Genomic DNA, 20,107 nt, shown 5'->3' with positions numbered 1-20,107 from the left:
AGAATAGTAAATTTTCTTTCATGAAAATAACCTGAAGCTGTTGATACCACTCTTGTAAATTAATGCCATCAATTCTAAGTTTTGGGAAGTCACTGGGTAAGTTACCTACATTATTCTGTCCATTACTTACAACCTGGGGCAGTCCGTGATCTCTCAAGTGCAGGAAATTACAGAACGGCATTGGGATGCTTGCAATGAGTCTGCGCGGTTCTCTGGCCAGTTCAAGTCCTTCTGGGTCGTCTACGTAGTTTCGCACATGCGCGTTGCTCATTTCTTCTTTGGTGGCGTCGTGGAAGGTTCTCTCCCTTTCAGCTCTCTCGATCCGCTCCTCCTCAGATGAGTCGGTCTCTGGCTCGGTTTTTGGGGTTCTGGTGGTGGCGACGGTTCTTTTCTTCTTTTTGTGTGCGTTGGTATTCGATCTTGCCTGTGGTGTAGGGCGAAATCGGCATGGCTCTCTGGGCTCGGGCGTCGTCACTTTCGAAGTCAGGATGGGAGCGTGCAGGTCTTGAGTCGCCGGTTTGATTTCTTGCTTCTTCGTAGATGTCTTGGTAATTTTCAGTCTTGGCCCAAAAGCAGCAAAAAGCGTTTTCATTGCTGATTTTACTTGAGATTTTGTTAAATCGTCTTCACTTTCTGATTTTGGATCATCTGAAGAGTTTGAGACTTCTTTCTCACTTTCTTCGTCTGATAGTGTTTTTCGCGCCAGAAATTTTGAACTGAGCGTTTTGATTGGCTCTGCTCCATTCTCTTTTGAAGTTCGTTGAAACCAAGATGGCTGCCATTCAAAATTTCGCGCGGGATCACATCTTTTCTTTTTAACAACTATTTTCTCAGTAGTCATCTCACTTACGGTTTTTTGATCTTTGGGTTTTTCTTTAATGACGTTTTTCTCTCTCGCTGCTCCGCTGTTCTTCAGCATCTCCTGGAGGTCCGCGATGAGACTTTCATCATTCTTTTGGCTTTTTAGTATCTTTAATATCTCTGACCTGAGTTCGTTATTTTCTATTTCGATTTCTTTCTGGTCATTATTTTCACTCATTAGTTCTTCTTCTTCAGTGGTGTATTCTTCGGATTCTCTCGAAATCGCATTGGTGGATTCGTTGATCATCTCTTGATCAGTTTCTATTTCTTTGCTGTAGGCCCTGGTGTTGGGCCTATCTTTCTTGGACATTTTTAATTACTTATTGAGTCAATTAACCATCCTCTGCTACCAGCTTGTTGCAATATTTTCAGGATCAGACTCAATAAAGATAATAAGAGTTAGATCTTTAAATATATTTCTTTTTAATTATGATAGGCATTCTATATTCACTGAATATTCAAGGTAGAAGCAACGAGAATGGTGAGGGTGGCTCCTTATATATACAAGGGGTGGAGCTAGGAATGGGAGTGGTAAGTTATGAATACATTAAAGTCCAAAGAATAAGTTAACCTCTGATGTTCCATATATACATTATTTACACATTGGAGAATAAGGCATTTACATCTGACAGTGCAGTTTGCAAGAATCGCTAAGATTTTCTTTACGACTTCACAAGGCACCATTTCTTTATTATTATTTTTGCACTCACTTGTACATTCAAACTACAGCAGTTATCCAAAGAATAAACAACATTTTAATTGATCTTTTGGTTCTCTCTGTGTGCGCATCAGTGCATCCTTACCTGCTCTCCAACACCATCTCTGCATTCAATGAAAAAAGTAGTAAAATATATATTGTATTTTCAATCAACCTAATAACTAAAGAGGGACCCCAGTTGGCATGCTAATCACACCTCAACTTTACAGTTTAAAAAGATCCTAATATGAAATGTTGCTATACAAAAGACCGAGAATCTTTTATTGGTAAGGAATCTGTGCAAGCCCACAATCAGGCATGAAGTGGGCAGGTGCTCCTGGGGAAGCCAGATAACAATAGCACTTAAGACTTATATAACACTTCATAGTGCTTTACAGCTCTCTCTAAGCGGTTTACAGAGTCAGCATATTGCCCCCAAACAATCTGAGTTCTCATTTTACCGACCTCGGAAGGATGGAAGGCTGAGTCAACCTTGAGCTGGTCAGAATCAAACTGCTGGTAGTCGGCAGAATTAGCCTGCAATACTACATTCTAACTACTGCGCCGCGACCATTTCCAGCAGCAAATGTCAGAATGACAATTCTAATGACTGGTGGAAAGAAGGCAGATGTGTCCAAAGGGTGGCTCACTGATGAATTAGCATTGCGCCATAACAATTCAAGTTCTACTCCTTTTGTACTGATGTTGCATACCTGCACAAAAGGGGAGAACTTGCACATAATGCATACAACAAAGCTTTCATAATTTTTCTATTATTTTATTTTTTTATTATATAGTGAAATGCAAACAACTATAACACTAGCAAAAAAAGAGTAGTGATTATACAATATAAATATCTGCATATACTACAGTGATTAAATGAACTACAAATAACAGGAAAAAAGCCATGCAATACTCATTTCTATCAGTATGGAATTACTTCAATCCCTGCTGGTGTTCCAAAGAACCTTGTAGACCTGGCTCTTTGCCCAGGCCTTTGTCGAGGGTGAGTGAAACGTCCTTTGGATTGTGTGAGTTTGTTTCTTTTGTTCCTATCCAGTTTTTTTGCTATGCTTGCAATCTTTATTCTTCATTTTGATGTATTAGTTGTATTTTTATTGCTCCTAATGATTTTACTTGCAACTGTTCAGTGTTTTTGGATGTTGGGCGGCATATAAATTTTATAAATAATAATAATAATCATTATTAAATTTGCATCAAATGAGATCATAGATAAACATACTGCTTCATCTCATTTTAATAATACAAAGATTTTTCTAAAACAGATACTGATTTCAATTCTGAAGTGATTGCTTAAAATTGCAGAATACGTTTCTTTTGATTGATGTAAAATTCTTCTCAGCAAAGTCAAAGCTCTTTATACAATCACGCATTCAATATATTGGGAATATAATTTAACCTCGCATTAAATCTTAAGCTATATTGCTTTTCAAAATTGTATTCATATGTTACAATTTGAAACCAAAAGGGAGTTATGAATGCACAAGATCGAATAATAATATTTATATTATTATTTATAATAATATTATTAAAATCCGTAGATTTTTAGTATAACAGCAAAATACTGTATTTGATTTGTTATCTTTTCTTTGAGGGGCCTAATAACTATATAATAATATTTTCTGATATATTAAATTATAAGAATTTAAAAAAAAAAAAACTTGGATCCATTGATTTTCCAAGTCTGAATGAATAGAATGTTTAAGAATATGCCTGCTAAGTGTTGGAAGTGCAACCAAACCCCGGACTCATACTACCACCTGCATGTGGTGAACATGCCCGAAAGCAAAAAAATATTGGACTAAAATACACACCTGGATAGAAAAAATGATAAAGGAATATATAGATTTAAAACCAGAAATATTTCTGTTGGGCATTATACCAGAAAAATACAGTAAAAGGAATGTATAATTAATAGTACATGTGTTAATAGCAGCCAGAATCATGTTAGCACAACACTGGAAGGGCAAGGAGAGATCCCTACAGAAGAAAAGATAATAACAAAAATCTTATTATTATTACTATGATGAGTATCACTCAAAAGAATTGTAACCAGACAACACACTATTTATATGGATTTTGAATATGTTGCTCTTTCTATTTACCCTATATTAAAAAAATAATAATAATTGATATTCCAAGACTGACTGAATAGAATATTCATTCTATTTTTAAATTTCATATGAAACTTAATTTTTGGTTTTGCTTCAAGTGTTGCATCTCTTAAGAAACATTTCAATTGCAGGTACTTTTGGGGTAGCTAAAAGATCTGTGTAGTATTGTTTTCTCAGTGCATGTTCATCTACATAAATTGCCAAACTCAAAATTCAGTTTCTCAATGTTTTTAAAACAACTATTAAATCAACAGATTTAAGGTGTTTATTCCTTGTTTCCCTCTTGTTTTAGGTAACTTTTCTGAATGCTTTTTATCAAGTGGAATTCATTCTATGACTGCCTTGGTCCACCTGCAATCAGTTCTTGCTACATGACCAGCTCATTTCCATTTCAATTCTTCTACTCTGTTGATGATATCGTATATTGTACCTAAAAATGTACAAAAGATGGAGCGACAATATCAGCATGTATTGCAGGCCCAATTAACAAAAGAAAGCTCCAGATAGTATTGGTTGGAAACATGTGTGGAAGTGAATAGATAATGGCTAGAATGATGAATGGCGATTCCTTGTTTGGCCCAAGTGTTCCAATATAGCATCTTTTTTTTTCTATTTTGACATTTTGATATTTATACCTCTTCTTTTCCTTTCCTTCTTTCTCTTCTTTTATTTGACTTTTGAACTAAAAAACATAATATACACCAAATATGTATATCAGATTTATATAGATACACATAGACCTAAATCTGTGGATATGAACAAAAAGTAAATCAAAATATAATAAAAATGTAATAATATAAATAACAGTGTTGAAAATGAAAATCAGCATTAATCACCAGTTGTTAAGAGGGATGAATAAAACATATAGAAGAACAGAACTGGGCACATCAAAGTCCCAGTCAGACAGAAAAAGCAACAAAAAAGCATTGTACTCTCTGCCAGGGTAATTTCTTTAGAATGGGATAGATTAATTTCATCTAAGATTCCCTACAAAAACATCAATAAAGGAACGGATGACTCAGAGACTCCACAAAGCCATTACCATATAGGTCTATGTACTGATTTAGAGGAATGTTTTTATAATGCCCCCATAGGTCTGCAGAGAGTAGTATATCCACCATGGCTGGGGGGGAAATTGGAAAAAAAAAATGGATTGGATACTTTTATTGGTTGGAAATCAATATTCCAAACCAGTGGTGAAATCCAAATTTTTTTACTACCGGTTCTGTGGGGGTGGCTTGGTGGGTGTGGTGTGGTTTGGTGGGCGTGATTTGCTGGGCGTGGCAGGGGAAGAATACTGTAAAAACTCCATTCCCACCCAATTCCAGGGGAAGGATATTGCAAAATCTCCATTCCCACCCACTCTGGGGCCAGCCAGAGGTGGTATTTGCCGGTTCTCCGAATTGCGCAAAATTTTCACTACCTGTTCTCCAGAACCTGCTGGATTTCACCCGTTCCAAACATGTTGGTTAAGATGGTTCCTGATATTTTGAAACCTGAGCAGCAGAGGTTTTTAAGGCTTTAAAATTACTGTAATGTCAATTGCTTGTGGTTTCTGGATTAAATCCTAACCTTTTACCTATTAATGAGCAAATATTGTCTAGCAGCTTTCAAGGCTTGAAATGAAAATCTTTATTTACTATCCTTGCTTTCTAAAACGTACAGGTTTACACTTCAAATAGGTCCAAAGATGGTAATAATCAGAACAGTTCTCAATGCAAAAAAAATAAAATTATTAAATTAAAAGTCCAAATTGAAAACCTGGTAGATTAAAGCTCTTTTCAGCATAAGGCAATTTCAATTTGGTCACAGATATTTTAGGAGTTTGGACTCACCACAGTGGTGGAATTCAATTTTTTTTACTACCAGTTCTGTGGGCATGGCTTGGTGGGCGTGGCAGGGGAAGGATGCTGCAAAATCCCCATTCCCACCCCACTCTGGGGCCAGCCAGAAGTGGTATTTGCCAGTTCTCTGAACTACTCAAAATTTCCACTACCGGTTCTCCATAATCTGTCACTACCTGCTGAATTTCACCCCTGGCTCACCATAAATTGTTTCATAAGTTTGTCTATCTTTGTAAAGTATCTATTAGGGATTAATGTTAGAATCCTTCTTAAAATATACATTAGTTTCAATGTAATATTCATTTTAATTACATTCATCCTGCCTCAGAGACTCAGCGGAAGTTTTAATCATCAGGTTATATCTACAAAAAGTGTAATCTATACACTTAGGCATATTTTTCAATACTCTGTTATAGATTTCAAGGAATATATATAAAGCCAGGTATTTTATAGAGTGCATATAAATTATAAATCGTAGCTTCTTGCATTCGTTATAGATATATACATGACAGAAGGATAAGTAGATAGATAAAAAGATGGATGGGTAGATACACTATAGAACAGGCATGTCAAGGCGGCCTACAGGCTGGATGAGTCACATGTAGGCCAAGCCTACACCAGCTCCAGAAAGGGGAAAAATGTTGCAATACGACATGTGATGGCAACGTGATCCTGTGAGTTTGACACCCTGCAACAGAAGATCTCTACTATTTGAATACTTCCCTCAAATTAATAATTTGCTGGTTACTTGATGTAGAGGACAAAGATAATTGCCTTGATAAAAGGGATGTCAGTCTGAGGCAAGAATGTAACATGTAAATGCCTCGTTTACATAGAAATAAAAGGGCAGGAAAGCAAAAATGCATACAGACTTGCATGATTCTGTTATTATACAATAAAAGAAGTAATGACTTAAACGGCATTGATTTCCTAATTTGATCTACCTCAGAGGGCTGACAGTTACAGATGTCTCCAATTTATATAACTGAAAACAAAAATTTAAAATGGAATCAAATAGATTATCACTATTTAACTAACCATCATTATCATGGTTTCCAGATATGTTATTTTTTGTTCTTTCAATCAGTGATGCAATAGCTTTACAGCTTTCTCTCCTGACTTCCAATAGTTCTGATTAATGAATTGCAAAGAATATTCAAATTGTTCTGAAAGTAGCAGTGCGTATTTAACCTTCATTGCTAAAAAAATACTCGATGTAATTCATCTGTGAAGGATTTAGCATAAGACAAAAATGAGTCTTTTACAGCTGTGCAAGATTAAAATCTATAAGCCAATTTTTCTGCTGAAACAATGACAATGGTGGATCCATGAATAAATCTCTTGAATGCATTCCAAGGTTTTGTGAAGGCCTGACACTCTTGAAAAGTCTGTAATGCTGGAAAAGCTAAAAAGAGAAGGTGACATCAGCAGGAAAGTGGATGGACTCCATTACAAAGGGGAGAAGAGATAAAAGATTAGCACCTTACTCTATTGTCACCTTCAGGTCCCAGTGCTCGACTCAGTTAACAGAGCTTTTTTGCAGAGACCTATTTGATTAGTCTGCCCCAGGTGACTTTTGGAATCTATTCTAGGGGGAGCTAACGTCCGCTTCATGGCCTAACAGATGCCCAGGTTGTTTCTTGGAATGAGAATGTAAGGGGAATTTGGATCAGATCAGACCAGTGGTAGGTTTCAAAAATTTTACTATCAGTTCTGTGGGTGTGGCTTGGTAGGCGTGGCATGGCTTGGTGAGCGTGACTAGGTGGGTATGGCAGGGGAAGGATACTGTAAAATCTTCATTTCCTACCAATCAGCTGGGACTTGGTAGGCAGAGAATAGATGTAGGCGGGGCCAGTCAGAGGTGCTCTTTACCGGTTCTCCAAACTACTCAAAATTTCCACTACTGGTTCTCCAGAACTGGTCAGAACCTGCTGAAACCCACCTCTGGATCAGGCCCATACAAACTCTCTTCTTTGGTGGATTTTGAAATTCCCTGTGATTTTTAGAGAAGTTGAGAGAAATGAGACAAGTGAAGATGCCTAAAGCACTGCTGGAGGACAATAAGGATTGAATCCAAAAGAACATCAGTTATAGCCATCATAACCACCTACCTTGGAATAGTACAATTAGGGTAATATCTGCCATCGTTGTGTCATGGCTAGCCTTCTGGTGGCCTTATTCAAAATAATCTGGGGCCTGGAAAGTTATTTCATAATTTTATGAGGCATATTGTTAAACTAATGTTATAACCAAGCTGCTGAGGAAAACTGGAGAGTTTGGGTATAAATTACTCACAACCTAGACATGTAATGTTGTCAACAGTTTCAGAGCAATGTAAAAGAAAGCAACTGTCCAGAAGATGATACTTTAGTCATTTTAATGAAAGCATTAGATCTTGTGTTTCTGAGAGATGGTGTGCCCACAACAGCATAAAAGAAAGAAGTCAGATCTTACCCTTGCCTGGGTTAATGCCCGCATTACTCGTGAAGCAAAAATTGCATTAGAAAACAGAAAATATTACTTTAAAAATGGAACAACCAAGATGACTAAGCTGCCTGAACTGTGGTCTGGGGTAAGATAAGGCAAAGCCATGAGATCATGAAATAAAAAAATGACTACGAAGATATGTTTATGCCACAATTAGGAAATGTGATGATGAGTCCATGGTTAAATAGTTACATAAAGCTTTTGAGTTCTGGGGAAATGTTGATAAATATTGTTTACAGACTTCCACCTTTTAAATAAATTCATTCTTCTTAAACCAGAAAAGAGAAAAACTATGTTCACAATCGCTCTGAATAAAACAAATATTTGGCTTCTTAAAATGTAGTGTAGAGGACATATGTTATCTTGACTTGGCAGACCCTTCTTCCTTATTCTTACCAATTAAATGATAAGGACCTGAATCTGGCAAAAGTAGTCATAATAGGAAAACAAATGTAAATAATCTCTTGTAAATCTTATGGGAAATTCACAACACAATAGGTTTGTATAAAATTGCATTCCTTGGATACAATCATAAATTACAAAACCATTCATAGCAAGAATTCATTTTGTTATAGTACTAATCCAGAAAACTACTTTAAATGGTTTGTTATGCCACTTCATCTCCATCATGATATTCATACTTAGCATTCTCTTTTTAGCTATAAACAGCAAATGGAACACAATGTTTATCCCAGAATGTTTATGTGTTGTTCATTAATGAGTTCTATCTAATCTCAATGCAATAACACTGAAATAAATGGACTTCTGTGAAATGAAATATATCTTTGGCAAGCTAGTGTCACCCAATTTTACAGAATTAAAAATAAATTTCTCATGTCACGTTTGATCCTAGATTGACATGCATTGTTGAGACCTAGTATGATGCCATATTAGGGCCAATGATAGTAGAGCTGACTCCAGTTAGCTCAGTATTTCTTAACCTCAGAAACTTTAAGATGTGTGGACGCCCAACTCCATGTTGACTAGGGAATTCTGGGAGTAGGGAGTCCACACATCTTAAAGTTTCTGAGACTGAGAAACAATGAGCTAAATACAATGCCGTCAGGAATGTGGAATAGTTCTGACCTACATTCAGTAAATCTCTTCATCAAACCATCTTTGCAAAATATGTGGAAGTGATATTTTCTTCCAAATATAGATGAGAGTATAGTAAAATAGTAACAAATGAATTTATTGATCCTGGGATGCTTCTTGGTAGTTTATTCAAGTATCTTACATTGGATCGATTTGAGTCTACTGTGCTTCTGAAGTTCTATAGTAGTTAGAGGTATTAGAGGAATTACTGTTGGTTCCTAGGCCAGTAATCATTTTTATAGGAAGATGATATTATTTATTTATAGGATTGGAACAACAGACATTAATTTCATGCCCCGGAAAACCAAAGGAAGGCTACATAAACAATGTGAAATTAGCTTTCTGATCTTAACATGTGATTCATACCACAGAACCATACTTCTACATATTTCCTATTTTAGAAAATGTGCAGTAAGAGTTGACTTCTATGAACCTGTTATTTGTGTATTTAAGATTTTTATACCACTGTAATCCAAAAAGACACTAGGTAGCATACTATAAAATAGGAGTAAGAATCCAGCACTTTTGTAATAATATTAAATGTGTAACCAATGCTAAACTTTTATTCCTCACTTTCAATTTCTGGTACCTATCCAACTCCGATTAGCTAATTTCCAAAAGCCTACCAGAAAAATCATCTTTTGACAGGACTACAGAAGGCTTTGAAAATATGAATTATACTCTGTCTTGGAAAGCAAGGTATCCCCATAAGAGAAAAGCCCACAAATGTCTTTCCTGGCATAGTTTTTGATAGGTTTATGACCTTCATCCTGTATTGTTTGCTTTGATCTTGTCCTATTATTGTTGTATTTGGGGCAAATTCAACAGGATTGCTGATATGATTCTGGATTAATCACTATCTCTCAAAGATGCATAGGTTCTACATGGCTATATCCCCAATATTTGGAAACTATCGAGATATCAAGACTTGTAAATTTCTGATTCAAGGAACAAGGATTTTTCATACAACATTAAAAGATGAAATTATATTTGATTTGTTGCAATGGAACACTTTGATTGATAGATATAGGATTTTTTTAAAAAACAAAAAAGGAGTCAAATTTGGGGAGCTGTCTGTATAGAAAATTTCAAACACTTTTTAAAAATTTCTTTTACTTTATTTATAAACCATGCTCTCTATACTGACTTATCCTCATCTTGGTGCTGATACATTGGCAATCTATAATAGCAATAAATCAATCAATCAGTCTTTTTTATCAGCGTTTTTATCAGAAACTCTGACTTGTAATTCTTTAAACCAGGAATTCAAAAATCTTAAGCACATTGACTTAAAGTTTCAGATTGTTCATTGATCTACCCAGTTCCTACCAGTAGTCTGGTCATATTTCTAACAAAACAGAAATGACACTAACTTCTGTCAACTGCACTTCATTGCTAAAAGCAATCATAGATTACAACAATATGCAGTGCATTTTTGGGGTGCCATATTAAATGTTCAAAATATATTTATGTGCATCATATATGTAGTAACAAATTGTGATCCAGGAAGTATAAAAATAATATATAATTTTATCTGTGAACATCAAGAGTTTAAAAATTAAAGTAAATTAAAAATTCCAAGGATTAATTAATTAAGCAATTCAAATTATATAGTCACCCATCTCACTTTTATGACTTTGGAAGACTCACAATTAAAACAACTACCAAACAAAATACAGATAGCAATAAAAGAATAACTACATTAAATACAAACTGAAACCATAAAATGTAATCAGCAGAAAAGTGCAAGCCATGCATCAATGAACACAGTCATCCAGAAGGCTCCATGCCATAACCAGATCCCACAGCATGATGACAAATGTTAATAAACTCTAGGGGAATAGCAGAATTGCAGATGATTTGTTATAATATAAATTTTCACAGCTCAAAATATGGTTTCACTCTAAATATAAATAAATAAATAATGGCAAAAGTCTTCCTCAATTAGTAGAAGAAGAAAAAATGTGATGGAAAAAAGGTTCCAAGAGTCACAAGCTTCTGGTAGATCATGGTGACCTAAATATTCCTGAAGGAGTGGGGACGACATTTCAATGGAGATTGGTAACCAGCTGTTGGATCCAAGTAAGCGGAATCTCTCTGGAGAAAGGAGAGATCGTGAGATCACCCATAGGGGATCTCCAGGCAGCTGCTCCTTGGTAGTAGACAGCAGTTGAAAATTAAGCAGTTGGGAGTTGAGGGATTTCAACTAAGCTCATGTAGCCTATGTGGAAACAAAGTTTGATTGAACCTCATTTCTTAATCACTTCTGGAATTACTTTTTAATTGCTTTTCAAATATTAAGAACCCCCAGAGTGACAAGTTTTATGGCATTCACTGAGTGGGTTTCCTTCAATTCTTAGTGAAGGAAGTTTTAAGTATGTATTTAGGGACTTAGAAAAAATAAACACCAAAAGGATGATTAGAGTGTTGATTTTGGAAAGTTATAGAAGGACTAAGGGTCCAGATGGATTTGAAATAAGATTTTGAAAATAATTATAACAATCCTTCCCATGAGGAAATGTTGTAGTTTTGAATTCTTAAAATAAAACATGACAGTATGAGACTTTGAAGACTGGACACCACAGGGAAACAGAAGAAACTAAAGGTTACAGTTAAAGAAGATTAGTTAAATGCAACTTGCTAATACTTAATGTAGCAAAATACTTTAACATAGAATGCATTGGATATTTGTGAACAATAGATTCTATAATCAATTTTAAGAATATCCACCATAAAGACACTATTTCAGTATCTCTCACAATCACAGAAGACTAGTATCTTTACATATTGAGAATCTTTAAGAACATGCACTTTGCATTTTTTCCCCTAAATATAAGCATGTTGGAAGCAATAGTTTGGGGCTGCTAGTTTTAGACTGTATAAATCCAGGTGATCACTAGATAGTAGCAAAAAGATACAGAAAACTCTTTTCTGCCATTTTAGCACTTGTGCAGTTTATGTCTTGCCTGGATCTGGTAGCCCCCAAATAATTAGAGTTCTTGTCATATCCTTTTAATAGCTGCCTTTATAACTCATGACCCTTCAAGCTTTATTCATCACAATCTAAGGTTGTGAAACAAAGAATGAAAGTATACAAAGCCGATGGCTGATGTCAGTATGTAACTATATTCAGCTGAATGGGTCAAGTGTACAAGTGTACCCTCAAATTAGAGAGAAAAATAAAATAGTTTAACCCCCCCCCCAATATTTTAAACACAGCAACAATAACAAGCATGTGAAAACCACTTTTCCAAAGCTGTAAACACAAAGTTGTTTCGCAGAGTTTAATCTATAATTTTCACCAAAAAGTTGTCATTCATTAATGGACACTGTAGTGGGACGGCAGTTCTATGGATTTTATGTTATGTATTGATCTTACAATTGTATTAGTTATACTGTAATCTTCTGGAACCTTTTGGGAGTTTGGCACTATATAGAGTAAATAAATATGTTTGAGCGTGAAAATATTCTATATATCCCATATCATAGGAATTACTATAATTTTTCTTCCATTCAATTTTGGGTAAATTATTTCCCCCCCTCCACTGGAAAAAAACCACAATGTGTGCTTATTCATCTAAACAGAGGTCAGGGTCTTATTAAACAAACAAAAAAATGACAACTATACAGAACAATATTCCTGAATAACACAAGCTTAATGAATACTGCATATATTTCTAAACACATCCTCTTTTTCCAGTGATCCCCTTATCAAAATGAAGCATCAAAATGCAAATAAAAATCCAGAGCTTGTTGCTGTTTCCTTTTAACATGTCAAATGAATGCTAAATGTCTTGGACTTCATGAGGCTTTTAAAAATGTTGACTATTGAATAAGTAGTTAGGTAAAAGTAAGTACTTTCTAGCATAGGCTGAGGATCAAAAATTCATCTCATTTGCAGATGCAAAATATTTATTAAGTTATAAAACAGAATAGGATTTCGGATTTTATTTAAACAAAAAATATCAGCAATGACAACCTAGTATAGGTTCAGGCAGATATATTTATCAACTGTACATTTCAGAAGTGAGAAACAGGATTTTCTTAACAATATCAATTACAAGAACAACAGCAGCAAAACCGTTTTATAGTGTCAGCTATAACAAGACAGACATTTTTAAGTGGAGTAATCTACAGTAACCTACAGTGGCTAAACTAGTTAGCCTACCTGTACTTTATGGTCATAACACGGACGACTGATAAATTTTCTCTAGGGAAATTTTAATTACTTAATTCAGTAAGTTTGCTTTGAGAGAACTGCATATTTCTTAATAGATATACAGAGTTATAGGCACAATGAAATCAGATCATCTGGTATAATTTGCCATTCTGAGATTTATTGCCAATTTAAGCATCCATAACAAATGCATATTGGATCTGAGACAAAAAATCTTCTAATGGCTGACATTCTACTTCCCTTTGTAGGTAATTCCACATCCCAATATCCCTAATTACTTAGTCCAATACAGTCTAAGGCTATGCGCTGCAGTAAGTTAATGTATTCTGTGTCCTCATAAAAACAGTTTAGATTGGTAGGAATTCAAAGAAGAAGCTATCAGCTATGTTTTACAAAACCACTATGAACTTAAATTTCCTGCAAATTCACAATGGATGGCTGCCATCAAATTTAAAAAATTGCTTCTTAATTTTCTTTAACAAAAATGCTATCCAACATGATAATAATTTTGCACTTAGTAAGCATAAGCATGCTACTTCTACCATTCATAATTCTTCCTGTGGTAGTAGGTGAAGAGTTAGGATGAATTCTACTTTTGATGACCAATTAGTATTTATTCCCAGAAAATTATAGAGTAAGAAGTTATTTGGGGATATTTCCCCCTGAATAAATATTATAATTTGGTAAATCATCTGTTCTTTGCAATCACCTACTTTATAATCTATATTGCTTAATACATACAAGGAACTCCATTTAGTTTTGAGGAGAAGGTGTGAAATAACTAATAGTAACAATTCCAAGAATTTTATCTCCTTGTATAGTTACATATTTAGCATTACTTCAAAGTTCTTTTGCTGTGAGGAACCTTTTAAGGATTGGAAATGCTGTGCTGATTAAAAGGTAATGCTGTAAAATCACTTAGAAGGCTAAACAAATAATTTCAATGAACTCATTCATGAACTTATTACCCTGAAAAAGGGAGCAAACATGCAACCACACATTTGTGACAGTGGATATGTTATTTTAAAAGTGAGGTGAGTCTGTCACTGCAAACAAAAAGAGGCTTTTAACAACTCTTGTCACTTGTTATACACCAGTATGTACAAGAAACCACTCACTCTTGCACTAACAATGCTGATTTTTGCTATAGGTCTAGCAGTATCTCCTGATTGTGGTCATGTTCCAGAGTCTCACATAATGAGATGGTAAGGTAGTCCATCTGACACATGGAAAAACTAGTTTTACTATGTGATGATTAAATAATGCTATTGCTTCACGAGAACATGCGAAAGCTACTTTTCACCATAGCGTATTTTTTACATTCAGCACCATGTTATCTATTCTGACTGGTAGGTGCTCTCTGGAGTCTGAAGAAGAGAAATGAGTTTCCAATCACTTGCTGACTATTTCTTACAACTGGGATTAGAGGAACTTGTATTTATGTAGCGTATGTTTTACTACAGCTTCTGTATCATGTAACTTATTCAACCACAAAATCCAGTACTGTATATTATTCAACACACTGACTATTATTTAAAGCATTATGACTTTTATGTAAAAGAAATGAATTCATTACAGTCACTGTTCCTTCAAAGAAAGAAATGTTGCCCAGACCAAACCCTTAGCAATGATTTTAAACAATGCTTGCTCCCTCATGTACTCAAGTACTCATGTTAGAAACAAGAAATGATATGTCCTTATGAAAATTGCTTTAAAAAGCTAAACTGTTACTTCAGGATTTGATGATCCATGGTACTGTAACAGAAACATAAAGAATAGCTTCAAACAATATAACAAGAAAGGGGATTTTCTAAGGACAATTGCACAGAATGGAATCCTCCTTAGACCAAAGCATGAGTAGGGGAAAGGAGGTTCAGAAACAGTAAGGACTAAGCTAAGTATACAATTAATATACATTTTACTACATCACCAGTATTTGAGGGTCAATGTGCATCATTTTAGAAAAGCAGAGGGTGTCTTATATGTCACATAAACAAGTATCGGTGCTAAATACTGTTTGAAACAAATTAAAGAACCATCACTATATTGTCACTGATGCCAAAGTGAATCCTCTATGCTTCAGTTCAGCGAAAAGGATTTTTGGCAGATGCACCTCTTATTAGTCCTGCAATTCTGAATAATCATAATTTGAACCTCCTAGAGCTGTTTTCAAGGAAAATTATAGGACATTCACAGAGCTGAGCGGAAGCTCTCAAATGGGAGAGAAAGCCATGGAAAGAAAGAGGAGTTGCAATCTCCCCATTGCATCTGACTCCACTTTTGCCTCCTGGTGAGGAATTTCTAAAAGTAAATAACACAGTTCTCACAACATGCTTTTAAAGGACAGCAGTTTTTGCAGGACATCTACCACCCTTAGGATTGCCACATACCCTGCTACCTCTAATCTAATCATCAAAGTTTAACTCAGAGAGCCAGCAAAGTTGCTGGCGCCAACCCAATAACACATAGTCACACTCCTGGATGAGAAGTGCAGAAAGGTGTTTCTATGGTGCAAAGTTGAAAAGGTTGACACAAACAGCGTTCGGAAAAGGGGCGGGTCACAGAAGGAAGGAAGGAAGGAAGGAAGGAAGGAAGGAAGGAAGGAAGGAAGGAAAGAAAGAAAGAAAGAAAGAAAGAAAGAAAGAAAGAAAGAAAGAAAGAAAGAAAGAAAGAAAGAAAGAAAGAAAGAAAGAAAGAGAGTGACTTGGCTTCTAACTTACCTTAAGCAAGGCGCTCCGGCTGGCGGCAGCGAGTTCCCGCAGACTGGCGGCGGCTGAAGCCGCTGCAGCGGCCACACTCGGGGAGCCGCTGGACGTGGTGGCCACCGCGGCGGGTTGACAACCAGGGTTAACAGGGGGAACCGCGCTGTTTCCTCCACCTCCTGCTCCAACGGCGGTAGGGTTCTCCCCGCTGTCGCCGCCCGAAAGGCCAGCGTTGCTGGGGGACTTGGGGCTGCCGGGCCCGCAGTTGCCACCCCCGCAACAGCCGCTTCCAGCGCCCGCGCGGGGTCTCTGCCGAATGCCGTCCAGCAGGCGGACGAGCAGGATGTTGGCGGGCAGCTCGTCGACGCCGCAGCCCACCAGGATGCGGCACTCGGGGCAGCGCAGCTCGTGGCGGGAGCTGACAATGCTCTCCAGGCAGCGGCGGCAGAAGGTGTGCTGGCAGGGGAGCACCTTGGCCGTCGTGTCCAGGCGCTCCAGGCACACGGAGCACTCCAACAAGTCCAGCAACGACGACTCGTCCATGGCCCCTCCGGCGGCGGGCGGCGGTCCCTCGCCGTTGCCCCCGCCGCCGCCTCCCGCTACCGCCGAAGCCGCCCGCCGCCTCCGCCTCTCCTCCGCTGCTCGCTTCTCTGCGGCGGCAGCCTTGGAGGAGCACAGCCAGGACGCCCCTAGGAGCATTTAGACCAGCGAGGGAGGCCGCGGGAGAGGCGGCAGCCCCAGCACATGGCAGCCGGAGCAGGGGCCGCCGAGCCCAGCCCGCCCAGGGCCTGTCAGCGCCAGCCGCCGAGCGGAGGGCGGGGACTGGGAGCGCGACTCTCTCCCCTGCCCGCTTTCCTCACCGGCAGGCGGGCAATGGCTCCCTGGGGTGGGCGGGGGCTGCCAGCCGCTCCGCGCGCTCCCCCTCGTAGCCGTCCGCCGTGCCTCACAGGGAGAACTGCGAGCCGCCCCTTCGCCTCTCGGCAGCCTCCGCCGGCGAACGGAAGCCCGGACAGAGCGAGGGGGACGCTGCCTGCCAGCCCGCCCGCTAGCCAGCCAGAGAAGGTCAGCGGCACCTGCTCTCTTCGCTTCGGGCTCGCCTGGCTGTCAGCAAGCGCGGCGCTTCCTCCGCACCTCCGTCTCGGAAGCGAGGGCAGCGCCAAAGCCAAAGGCCGGGTGGCGGGCGCCGGAGAGCGAGCGGCCGTTCCTTTCTTCAGGGCTTCCTCCGCCGGTCCTTCTACTGAGCCGCGGCTCCCTCGCTCTCCCACCGCCGCTCCCCGCCGTTGTGCACGGCCAGGGCTGGAGCAGCTTCCACCCGCTGGGTCTCACGCGCTCCCATCTTCCAAATATTCCTCCCGGCGAGGTTGCTGAAGATACAAAGGGGGGTGGGGGGGCAGTGGCATGAGGTGGGGGGGAGGTGTCGTGACCGATCAGTTGCTCTAATCCTCGTTTGTTACGTGGATCCCGGTGAGAAAGGAGTTCAACCTGATCCTAAATCCCGGGCAAGTTCTGTTGCTGGCAGGTTTGGGGTCTTTCTGTCCTTCCCGAGCTCACTAAGCCTCAGGACCACCTCTCAGTCCCCGCCCTCGACTCCTTCGACGTCGGTCCTGTTATTCTCCTCCAGGGATGCTGCTCGCTGTTAATCGAAGGGGGCTGAATTGCACGATGCGACTAAGAGTCCTCCGTTTGGTCCACCGAGGGATTCAAACGTCTTCCATCTAGGAGGCTCAAGATCCGTTATTCCCCCCCCCTCCCCCAATCTTTCTCTTCAAAATTGATCCATCACTTTGTTTTCTTTTCCGTTTGGAATCTGGAAATCAGATCCCGCTAGAGGCGAAAGAAAGTTACGTGGGTCTTCGCAATGAGACGCCAACTTCGTGCTGTCTTGTGGTGCTACGACACCGCAGAATGTTCTCTTAGTCATAGAATCCATCGGGCGGAGGGGGGGGGGAGGCGTAGAGAGGGATGTTTTCGCATACTGGAGCTCGGTTTCGGCCAAGCGTCAGAGGAACGGAAATACGTACCCCACGAGCAATCGGAGGAGATGGGAAGTTTGGAGAACTTTGCCCACTCCGGACGAGTCAAAGATATTCCTTGCAATTGGCTTCCCTCTAGTGGCATTTTGATAAACTTGCAGCGAAAAGGAAAATTTTAGGTTCCATCTCCACACATTTTTTTTTTTAAATTTGATTTATATGCCGCCCTTCTCCGGAGACTCAGGGCGGCTTACAGTGCGTTAAGCAATAGCCTTCATACTTTCGTATATTTTTACAAAGTCAGCTTATTGCCCCCACAAACTGGGTCCTCAATTTACCTACCTTAGAAAGGATGGAAGGCTGAGTTGACCTTGAGCCTGGTGAGAATTGAACTCGCAGTAATTGCAGGCAGATGGATGTTAAATGCTGCCTTAGTAGGAGGCATTAGCCTCCTACGCCACTCAGGCTCCCCCTCCCCCCACTTTGCAACCTGATACTGGGGAAAAAATGCAATGGTATTAATAATTAATACTGATTTACACCTATTTAGCTAGCTAGTACATTATAACATGTTGGTGAGTTGGTGTCCATATGGGGGAGCAGTAGATGGAATCTGTTAATGGATCTGTAGTTGACCTGCAGTTAGGAAGAATTTCTGTATAACCATATTAATTAATTAAATGACCTGTCGAATTTAAGAAATGATTAAATAATCACAGAAGTGGACTTTGGTCTGAAGGGCTGGAAGCCTTTATTCAGATTTAAAGTTAAGCAGAGGGAAATACAAGGATTTGTCTGGCCACCCAAATAAAAATGTAGGCAAAACATTTTTGAGAGAGATGGGAAATAAATAAATATGATAGATGATAGATAGATAGATAGATGATAGATAGATAGATAGATAAATAGATAGATAGATAGATAGATAAATCTGACATTTTTATAGGGTTTTTTTTTTCAAATTCTACCGAAATATTTTCAGGATAACACTTAGACCATACATTTTGTAACCAAACAATTTTAAATGTTGCTCTTTAGCTCACTTTTAAATGTAATTTAATTTAACACACTTGACAAGAAAAATTGGAAATGACATGTCAGTACATTAAAATATTCTCGTTTACTTTGAGGCTGCTAACATGTCCCAGGCTCAAATATTTGTGGGCTTGTTTTGTGTCTTTGGGCCTGCACTTGTAGATTGTATTGTAGGAGGAGAATTGAAAAAAACTGGTCTGACCCAATGCCAATTTTATTCTGCTAACATTGTTGAAAAATTATGAACAGCATAGACCATTTAGAATACATAGTGGGGGGGAAATCTTTAGAAACAAGATTAAGGATATAATTCAAAACCATCCTCTTGGTGGTTTTAGTGAAAATCACTGTGTTCTGCCATCCCATTCTCTGCTTGAAATGATTTTGTGATTCAGACATATTTCTAGTCTTCCCGTGAGCTACACTTTTAATCAATTATCCATTCACGATCTCCCTATGTAATTATGGCGCCCAGAATCCTATTGTCTGCTTGTCATATATCTAATATAGGTAAGGCCAATCCTTGACCTACAATGCAGTCGTAATTGCATGAAGATATTGTTGCCTCTGTGATAAAAATTAGTTATGGGGCTAAGGAATAAAAACCTCTGCTTTGCAAATGTTTTGAAAATAATATATTTCAGTACATAGAAGGACCATGTTTGTTAGGCTGGTCCTTTTTAAAAAAATCAGAAGATCTTTTGTTTCTGGGTAATATTCAGCAGTGTCCTTGCAAAAACAGAACAAGCTAGCTAAAAAAATATACTCAAATAATACTGATGTAATGAGGAAATATGAAAAATGAAATAAGCCTCAAGGACTTGGTCACTAATCTACTAGAGCTGTTAGTCTCAGAAATAAAAGCATTTGGACGCCTCTCTAGAAAAGAGAGGAAACTCAAATTTGATGAAACTCAAATACTTTGGCCCATCTAATAAGAAGAAAAGACTCACTGGAGAAGAGCCTAATGCTGGGAACAATTGAGGGTAAAAGAAGAAGGAGACAGCAGAGAATGAGGTGGCTGGATGGAGTCACTGAAGCAGTCGGCGTGAGTTTAAATGGACTCCAGGGAATGATAGAGGACAGGAGTCCATGGGGTCA

At 38.5% G+C, this 20,107-nt stretch overlaps 1 protein-coding gene across 2 annotated transcripts in view; it reads right to left on the bottom strand.

Annotated features, from left to right (window-relative positions):
- SH3RF3 (SH3 domain containing ring finger 3) overlaps nt 1-18,050 on the bottom strand; it is a 211,394-nt gene extending 193,344 nt beyond the window's left edge. Inside the window, exon 1 of one of the 2 annotated variants that reach the window (XM_034419369.3) lies at nt 16,017-18,050. In XM_034419369.3, the coding sequence (XP_034275260.2) occupies nt 16,017-16,697 (681 nt within the window). In that variant the 5' untranslated portion in view covers nt 16,698-18,050. The remainder of the gene's footprint in view (nt 1-16,016) is intronic. The other variant, XM_087895400.1, reaches the window with a different exon arrangement.
- Between the last annotated feature and the right edge of the window lie 2,057 nt (nt 18,051-20,107).

Source organism: Pantherophis guttatus, chromosome 5 (assembly GCF_059756535.1).
Source record: "Pantherophis guttatus breed Tessera chromosome 5, ASM5975653v1, whole genome shotgun sequence".
In the NCBI taxonomy this organism is placed as follows: domain Eukaryota; kingdom Metazoa; phylum Chordata; class Lepidosauria; order Squamata; family Colubridae; genus Pantherophis; species Pantherophis guttatus.
Note: the sequence above shows the minus strand (reverse complement) of the source record. Positions and strands in the feature narration are given on the sequence as shown.